This window comes from Salmo salar, chromosome ssa15 (assembly GCF_905237065.1).
Source record: "Salmo salar chromosome ssa15, Ssal_v3.1, whole genome shotgun sequence".
Taxonomy (NCBI): domain Eukaryota; kingdom Metazoa; phylum Chordata; class Actinopteri; order Salmoniformes; family Salmonidae; genus Salmo; species Salmo salar.
In genome coordinates, this window is record NC_059456.1 from 42,507,656 (window position 1) to 42,517,443 (window position 9,788).

The 9,788-nt window shown below is 37.3% G+C and overlaps 1 protein-coding gene across 1 annotated transcript; it reads left to right on the top strand.

Moving 5' to 3' along the window:
- LOC106599432 (uncharacterized) lies at window positions 1–9,707 on the top strand. Its single transcript, XM_045696075.1, has 32 exons — window positions 1–106; window positions 798–910; window positions 2,476–2,579; window positions 2,929–2,983; window positions 3,129–3,281; window positions 3,401–3,565; window positions 3,706–3,858; window positions 3,941–4,111; window positions 4,212–4,253; window positions 4,393–4,554; window positions 4,646–4,816; window positions 4,906–4,947; window positions 5,088–5,249; window positions 5,341–5,511; window positions 5,601–5,642; window positions 5,783–5,944; window positions 6,036–6,206; window positions 6,296–6,337; window positions 6,467–6,628; window positions 6,720–6,890; window positions 6,980–7,021; window positions 7,151–7,312; window positions 7,404–7,574; window positions 7,664–7,726; window positions 7,856–8,017; window positions 8,109–8,279; window positions 8,369–8,410; window positions 8,551–8,712; window positions 8,804–8,974; window positions 9,064–9,105; window positions 9,246–9,407; window positions 9,499–9,707. The coding sequence occupies exons 3-32, from the start codon at window positions 2,478–2,480 to the stop codon at window positions 9,705–9,707; spliced, it is 3,858 nt and encodes a 1,285-aa protein (XP_045552031.1). The 5' UTR covers window positions 1–106; window positions 798–910; window positions 2,476–2,477.
- Window positions 9,708–9,788: the final 81 nt, after the last annotated feature.

Below are 9,788 nucleotides of genomic sequence, written 5' to 3' on the forward strand. Positions count from 1 at the left end.
GGTGTTAAGGGCGTGGCAGTCAGTAAACGGTGTGGGATGTGGGTTTTGAGTCTCCCTGCAACGTACAATAATACACTTGTCAACCAGAACAGTAAGGAGAAGCAAGGTAAGGTATTTTTGTTAGTTTGTTTTTCAGTGAAATGATACATGAGGATGATAGTGAAGAAATGAATAATAATTTAGGTCAATGTTAAAAGGAGGGGGGAAAGAGACAGAAATTGGCCTGCATGGGAGTCTTCACTTGGGTGGTAATGAGACTGACCTCCTTTCTGAGTTGAGGCTTAAATACCAATCTAAATGTTTCTGTTGTATCTGTAACTCATTATTACTTAGGGTCTGACATGATATAAGCAACATCAAATAACAGTGCATATCAGGAGCACAGATTGAATATCTGAGTTTCCATGTTTTCAACTGATTCATTTGCCCTGACTGGCTCAACAATCTGCTATCTGTAGTCACATTGATTTTCTTAGTTGGTTTATTAGTTAAAGATATTTTGTGCTGTCAAGTTTTATACGTAAGACTTTCTGGTAGTGGTAGCAGTAGCTCCATTAAATTTTCTCTACTACCTATTGGTGTCTACATAAATATTCTGTAGCCTGTTAGTGCCTATATTTTTCTGGTGCCTTTCAGTTCCCTCTTCTGTTGCATGCTGGTGCCTATATTTTTCTGGTGTCTTACAGTTCCCTTTTCTGTTGCCTGTTGTTGGTGCCTATTAGATCCTTTCCTGTCTGAAAAGTTTTTTAAACATCAAGCTTGTTTTTCTTGTGTTCTTTTTGTTATTTGTGTGGTAGACATGACATGATTGATCTCAACTGCTTTTGAACAAACCTGCAACAATTTGGACATCAGCACTTCAGTGATCAACGTGTTAATGCTCATAGAAAGAGCAGTGTGGCCAATAAAGGTAAAGTTAAATATTTATGAAAATCTAATTGTACCTGAAATGTCAACAATATGGCACATAAAATACATTTTTCCCACCCTGCACTTTCAGAAGTGTGTTTGATTTGCATAGCAACGTGTCTAAGGATGGATTTCACACTTGATTTAGACAGTTCAGTAAGATCCCCCATTCAGAACTGACAGTGAAGCTGGCTAAGAAGTCATCAGACTGGCACAGACAAAGGGACTGGAAATGTCTAAATCAAATGTCAACTACCTTCACGCAGAGAAGGCTACTAATCTAAATCAGAAGAGCAGGCCTACCAAAGGACAACAGAGCCCTAGTCTGTTAGACCAGGGCTTGGGGCCCGGCCCACGAGTTGGATGTGACCAATATGGCCATACACGAACCGAGATTATGCCAGTACAGCATGTTGTCATTACATATACGATTAATCTGTTTGGCATGGTACAGTGGTTGTCAATTACATTTCTTTGACTAAAGACCTACCATGCTATTTGTAACCCATTTCCATGTTTATGATTGTACTTTTGTCATAATATGGGTATCAATAATGTTAGATGAGATATACAGAATCTGTTTTACATTCAGTGAATGTTGACTTGCATATGCAGCAGAATTAATTTATATTTTTCAGAAATCCAGTCATATTTTCACTTTGAAATATTATTTATGTTATATTAATTTCCTACAGTAAGTCCGCACATCATTCAGAAATATATTTTGACACTTTTTTGGAGGAATACTCTGTAGTGGTTAGAGCGTTGGGCCAGTAAACGAAAGGTTGCTGGATCGAATCCCCGAGCTGGCAAAAAAATCCCTGAGCTGTAAAAATCTGTCGTTCTGCCCCTGAGCAAGGCAGTTAACCCACTGTTCCCCGGGCGCCGAAGACGTGGATGTTGATTAATGCAGCCCCCGCAGCTCTCTGATTTAGAGGGGTTGGGTTAAATGCGGAAGACACATTTCAGTTGAAGGCATTCAGTTGTACAACTGACTAGGTATCCCCCTTTCCCTTTATTATATGTTATTTACAATTAATTGTCTTACATAATGTATTTTGACATGACATTGGAACATATGGGGAGTTGTCCACTCACCAGGGACAGGGACATGCTTAAGACAATGGCATTCTAGGAATGAGGAAAGAACTTCAGCTATTATACATAACATAACATAAATGTTTTCTAACAATAACAGATCAAATTTCAAACAGTCTCTTTCCTACTTACAAACAAATGGCTGCACACTAAGTGTGTTTGTACAATAAGTCCAGATGAGATTAATTATATCAATTAGCACATTACATAAGGTTATAATTAAGATGATATCACAAATCCCTTGATTCAGCTTAATCTAATTATTTTTTAAATCTCAGAATTACAAATCATGAAATGAAACAATAGATACTTCTATGGACATTTTTAAATGAAGCGTGCATGATATAAGTGCTTCAGAAAAGTTACCTGTGGGGTTTTATTGTGCACTTTAAACATTATAGTGAATGTAGGTTTTTACAGTTCTTCCTGTTTTTTTCTCAACTCCTTTGCCTTGTTTCCCCATAACAGGAATGGCAATAACAAAGAATGGGCTGAGAGTCCTTGTCCTCCTGGTGACATGCTCTATTTTGGAAACACGGGAATTCATTGAAATTTCAAGCCTTGTTTCACAGGTATTATGTTAACAGTACCTCATGCTGTCCAATAGAAACCTTCAGACTTTATTTAGGAACACATGTAAACAGAATATGAGAAACTTAGTAACTTGATGATATTAGTAAGAGTTAGGCGGTCTACTGTTTAGTTCTTCCACCATAACTATCATGTTTCTTTTGACATCTTGATGGTTTAACTGGTTAGTGTGGAGTCTCGTGATTAGATGATCATACAGTATTTAAACCCCCTTGAAACTCCCAAAACCTATCAAACAGGATATTCTAAATGTGGAAAATATTCTAAGATGATATAAACTCTATGAAGCAAATGTTAATGTGGATACTGACTTTCATTCTCTTGGTAAAGGCATTCAACACAGAGTACGACCCACATCCGTCACATGTTAGGGAAAAAAGAGCAAGTGAGTCTAGTCAATGGATCACCTTTAAATGATCTTGCAAAGCAAAACATCATCCTCTTGAATGACAATTCAAACCATGTATTTAAAAAGAGCATAGGGACTCTTCTCCTGAACGTCACCCTTTCCTCTATTTCAATCCTTACAGTATTATCCAATCGATGGAACTACATAATTGATGTTGAAGTGAACGTGTCAGACATCAAAACAATAGAACAAATTAAGTCAGCTGTGAATTCAACAAGTCTTCCCCTCACTATCAACAACTCCACTGAAATCTCTGATGTTGACATCACTACTGGTAGTTATACTGTTGGGCTTGCAAGTGCTAGGCATTGCTTTTCTAATTATGTAGGAGAAAAATAATTGATTGAATACATTTTTTACATGCACATGTCCTGAAACTCATTTCCATTTCAGTCTGCTACCCAAATGGTACTGGATTCCAGTGCATATGTGAGGACCAGTATCGTTGGTCATATAACAACTGTGTCACGTATGGATCCTGTGATGACATCACTGGTGACACATGTGGATGTATCAATGCAAATCCAGCTGATGGACAGTACTGCCAGCCATACACAAGTAACTTATTATTTGTTTATAAAATACTTGAATCTGTATTAACATATGAATAAACCTGATTTTTGAATTTATTAACACAAATAACTGCTCTGGTTTGATATAACAATGCAAATATATGTTCCATATATTTGATTCAACAGAACCTGTAACTCTTTTTGAGTACTTTGTGGATGTTGAGGTCAATGTCAATGACTTAAAAGCCATAGACGAACTGAAGAACCTTCTGAAAAACCTCAGTTTACCATTCGCACTTAGTAGCATGATCAACATCACTGATCTCAACATAACTACAGGTAAGAAATATTTAAGTTCTTGTTGAATTATTTAATTTAAATCATAGAAAATGATGATTTATACTGATATATTGTTTTTCAGTGTGCTACCCAAATGGTACTGGATTCCAGTGCAGATGTGAGGACAAGTACCGTTGGTCATGTAACAATTGCGCCATCTATGGGACATGTGAGGAAAATACAGACAAACCCTGTGGATGTATTAATGCAATTCCTTCCGATGGAGAGTACTGCCAGTCGGTTCAAAACCCAAGTAAACGCCAAAGTCCTGTTTTTTATAGATTTTATAGTCATGATATTTTTCCTATTTCTGTTAACCAGTTAAGCAATGTTATATTTTCGTTACCTTACAGATTTTCCAGCATGTCCAACAACAACAGCCTCTCCTACAACAGGTAATGTAGGACCAACATATATCTGAGGAATTGTATTAGGAGTAATAGCATTACTATTGTCTTGTCATGTTTTGTCATCTTGATGGATCAAAATCTACTCAATATTAGCAAATTAATGACTGACATTGTTCATTTTCAGTTCCAACAGTACCGCAAACTCTCTATGAGTACATGATTGAAATTGAACTGAACACCACAGACGTTACAGTGATAGATCAACTGAGAGCCATTCTGAGAAATGCTATTTACCCTGTCAGAATCAATAATCTGATACAAATCACTGGTGTTAACATGTCTACAGGTAAGGCTTCAATGTGTAAATTATTATTTTTAACTGCTTACACACCGATGAAGTGTATTTTTGATTTCTTATTCTACTCTCTTGTCCTCAGTTTGCTACCCAAATGGTACTGGATTCCAGTGCAGATGTGAGGACCAGTATCGTTGGTCATGTGACCAGTGTGTCTCTTATGGGAATTGTGATGACATCACATCTGACACGTGTGGATGTATCAATGCCATTCCTCCAGATGGACAGTACTGTCAGTCGGTTCACTACCAAAGTAAGAACCAACATCCTCACACATTTGACTTTTGTAAACATTTTCTAACATGTGTAACTAACCAATATCCTGTTTTCTTCACCTCAAAGACTTCACAGCATGTCCAATAACAACAGCCTCTCCTACAACAGGTAATGTAGGACCAACATATATCTGAGGAATTGTATTAAGAGCCATAGCATTACTGTTGTCTTGTCATGTTTTTGTCATCTTGATGGATCTAAATCTATTTAATATTAGCAAATGAATGACTGACATTGTTCATTTTCAGTTCCAACAGTACCGCAAACTCTCTATGAGTACATGATTGAAATTGAACTGAACACCACAGACGTTACAGTGATAGATCAACTGAGAGCCATTCTGAGAAATGCTATTTACCCTGTCAGAATCAATAATCTGATACAAATCACTGGTGTTAACATGTCTACAGGTAAGACTTCAATGTGTAAATTATTATTTTTAACTGCTTACACACCGATGAAGTGTATTTTTGATTTCTTATTCTACTCTCTTGTCCTCAGTTTGCTACCCAAATGGTACTGGATTCCAGTGCAGATGTGAGGACCAGTATCGTTGGTCATGTGACCAGTGTGTCTCTTATGGGAATTGTGATGACATCACATCTGACACGTGTGGATGTATCAATGCCATTCCTCCAGATGGACAGTACTGCCAGTCGGTTCACTACCAAAGTAATAACCAACATCCTCACACATATGACTTTTGTTAACATTTTCTAATATTTTAAACTAACCAATATCCTCTTTCCTTCACCTCAAAGACTTCACAGCATGTCCAATAACAACAGCCTCTCCTACAACAGGTAATGTAGGACCAACATATATCTGAGGAATTGTATTAAGAGCCATAGCATTACTGTTGTCTTGTCATGTTTTTGTCATCTTGATGGATCTAAATCTATTTAATATTAGCAAATGAATGACTGACATTGTTCATTTTCAGTTCCAACAGTACCGCAAACTCTCTATGAGTACATGATTGAAATTGAACTGAACACCACAGACGTTACAGTGATAGATCAACTGAGAGCCATTCTGAGAAATGCTATTTACCCTGTCAGAATCAATAATCTGATACAAATCACTGGTGTTAACATGTCTACAGGTAAGACTTCAATGTGTAAATTATTATTTTGAACTGCTTACACACCAATTAAGTGTATTTTTGATTTCTTATTCTACTCTCTTGTCCTCAGTTTGCTACCCAAATGGTACTGGATTCCAGTGCAGATGTGAGGACCAGTATCGTTGGTCATGTGACCAGTGTGTCTCTTATGGGAATTGTGATGACATCACATCTGACACGTGTGGATGTATCAATGCCATTCCTCCAGATGGACAGTACTGTCAGTCGGTTCACTACCAAAGTAAGAAACAACATCCTCACACATTTGACTTTTGTAAACATTTTCTAATATTTTAAACTAACCAATATCCTGTTTTCTTCACCTCAAAGACTTCACAGCATGTCCAACAACAACAGCCTCTCCTACAACAGGTAATGTAGGACCAACATATATCTGCTGAATTGCCTGAAAAACAATAGCATGACAATTGTCTTGGGATATTGATGGATTTAAATCTACTTAATTTTAGCAAATGAATGACTGACATTGCTCTTCTTCAGTTCCAACAGTACCGCAAACTCTCTATGAGTACATGATTGAAATTGAACTGAACACCACAGACGTTACAGTGATAGATCAACTGAGAGCCATTCTGAGAAATGCTATTTACCCTGTCAGAATCAATAATCTGATACAAATCACTGGTGTTAACATGTCTACAGGTAAGGCTTCAATGTGTAAATTATTATTTTTAACTGCTTACACACCAATTAAGTGTCATTTTGATTTCTTAATCTACTCTCTTGTCCTCAGTTTGCTACCCAAATGGTACTGGATTCCAGTGCAGATGTGAGGACCAGTATCGTTGGTCATGTGACCAGTGTGTCTCTTATGGGAATTGTGATGACATCACATCTGACACGTGTGGATGTATCAATGCCATTCCTCCAGATGGACAGTACTGCCAGTCGGTTCACTACCAAAGTAAGAAACAACATCCTCACACATTTGACTTTTGTAAACATTTTCTAATATTTTAAACTAACCAATATCCTGTTTTCTTCACCTCAAAGACTTCACAGCATGTCCAACAACAACAGCCTCTCCTACAACAGGTAATGTAGGACCAACATATATCTGCTGAATTGCCTGAAAAACAATAGCATGACAATTGTCTTGGGATATTGATGGATTTAAATCTACTTAATTTTAGCAAATGAATGACTGACATTGCTCTTCTTCAGTTCCAACAGTACCGCAAACTCTCTATGAGTACATGATTGAAATTGAACTGAACACCACAGACGTTACAGTGATAGATCAACTGAGAGCCATTCTGAGAAATGCTATTTACCCTGTCAGAATCAATAATCTGATACAAATCACTGGTGTTAACATGTCTACAGGTAAGACTTCAATGTGTAAATTATTATTTTTAACTGCTTACACACCGATGAAGTGTATTTTTGATTTCTTATTCTACTCTCTTGTCCTCAGTTTGCTACCCAAATGGTACTGGATTCCAGTGCAGATGTGAGGACCAGTATCGTTGGTCATGTGACCAGTGTGTCTCTTATGGGAATTGTGATGACATCACATCTGACACGTGTGGATGTATCAATGCCATTCCTCCAGATGGACAGTACTGCCAGTCGGTTCACTACCAAAGTAAGAACCAACATCCTCACACATTTGACTTTTGTAAACATTTTCTAATATGTTTAACTAACCAATATCCTATTTTCTTCACCTCAAAGATTTTACAGCATGTCCAACAACAACAGCCTCTCCTACAACAACAACAGCCTCTCCTACAACAGGTAATGTAGGACCAACATATATCTGCTGAATTGCCTGAAAAACAATAGCATGACAATTGTCTTGGGATATTGATGGATTTAAATCTACTTAATTTTAGCAAATGAATGACTGACATTGCTCTTCTTCAGTTCCAACAGTACCGCAAACTCTCTATGAGTACATGATTGAAATTGAACTGAACACCACAGACGTTACAGTGATAGATCAACTGAGAGCCATTCTGAGAAATGCTATTTACCCTGTCAGAATCAATAATCTGATACAAATCACTGGTGTTAACATGTCTACAGGTAAGGCTTCAATGTGTAAATTATTATTTTTAACTGCTTACACACCGATGAAGTGTATTTTTGATTTCTTATTCTACTCTCTTGTCCTCAGTTTGCTACCCAAATGGTACTGGATTCCAGTGCAGATGTGAGGACCAGTATCGTTGGTCATGTGACCAGTGTGTCTCTTATGGGAATTGTGATGACATCACATCTGACACGTGTGGATGTATCAATGCCATTCCTCCAGATGGACAGTACTGTCAGTCGGTTCACTACCAAAGTAAGAACCAACATCCTCACACATTTGACTTTTGTAAACATTTTCTAACATGTGTAACTAACCAATATCCTGTTTTCTTCACCTCAAAGACTTCACAGCATGTCCAATAACAACAGCCTCTCCTACAACAGGTAATGTAGGACCAACATATATCTGAGGAATTGTATTAAGAGCCATAGCATTACTGTTGTCTTGTCATGTTTTTGTCATCTTGATGGATCTAAATCTATTTAATATTAGCAAATGAATGACTGACATTGTTCATTTTCAGTTCCAACAGTACCGCAAACTCTCTATGAGTACATGATTGAAATTGAACTGAACACCACAGACGTTACAGTGATAGATCAACTGAGAGCCATTCTGAGAAATGCTATTTACCCTGTCAGAATCAATAATCTGATACAAATCACTGGTGTTAACATGTCTACAGGTAAGACTTCAATGTGTAAATTATTATTTTGAACTGCTTACACACCGATGAAGTGTATTTTTGATTTCTTATTCTACTCTCTTGTCCTCAGTTTGCTACCCAAATGGTACTGGATTCCAGTGCAGATGTGAGGACCAGTATCGTTGGTCATGTGACCAGTGTGTCTCTTATGGGAATTGTGATGACATCACATCTGACACGTGTGGATGTATCAATGCCATTCCTCCAGATGGACAGTACTGCCAGTCGGTTCACTACCAAAGTAATAACCAACATCCTCACACATATGACTTTTGTTAACATTTTCTAATATTTTAAACTAACCAATATCCTCTTTCCTTCACCTCAAAGACTTCACAGCATGTCCAATAACAACAGCCTCTCCTACAACAGGTAATGTAGGACCAACATATATCTGAGGAATTGTATTAAGAGCCATAGCATTACTGTTGTCTTGTCATGTTTTTGTCATCTTGATGGATCTAAATCTATTTAATATTAGCAAATGAATGACTGACATTGTTCATTTTCAGTTCCAACAGTACCGCAAACTCTCTATGAGTACATGATTGAAATTGAACTGAACACCACAGACGTTACAGTGATAGATCAACTGAGAGCCATTCTGAGAAATGCTATTTACCCTGTCAGAATCAATAATCTGATACAAATCACTGGTGTTAACATGTCTACAGGTAAGACTTCAATGTGTAAATTATTATTTTGAACTGCTTACACACCAATTAAGTGTATTTTTGATTTCTTATTCTACTCTCTTGTCCTCAGTTTGCTACCCAAATGGTACTGGATTCCAGTGCAGATGTGAGGACCAGTATCGTTGGTCATGTGACCAGTGTGTCTCTTATGGGAATTGTGATGACATCACATCTGACACGTGTGGATGTATCAATGCCATTCCTCCAGATGGACAGTACTGTCAGTCGGTTCACTACCAAAGTAAGAAACAACATCCTCACACATTTGACTTTTGTTAACATTTTCTAATATGTTTAACTAACCAATATCCTATTTTCTTCACCTCAAAGACTTTACAGCATGTCCAAAACAACAGTTAC

What these genes read in the sequence shown, in the direction of transcription:
- LOC106599432 (XM_045696075.1), top strand. Translation starts at nt 2,478, where the DNA reads ATGGCAATAACAAAGAATGGGCTGAGAGTCCTTGTCCTCCTGGTGACA. An exon ending in TGTTAGGGAAAAAAGAGCAA is followed by an intron (nt 2,984 to 3,128) that starts GTGAGTCTAGTC and finishes CAATCCTTACAG; the next exon opens with TATTATCCAATCGATGGAAC. An exon ending in TCAGTCGGTTCACTACCAAA is followed by an intron (nt 8,280 to 8,368) that starts GTAAGAACCAAC and finishes TTCACCTCAAAG; the next exon opens with ACTTCACAGCATGTCCAATA.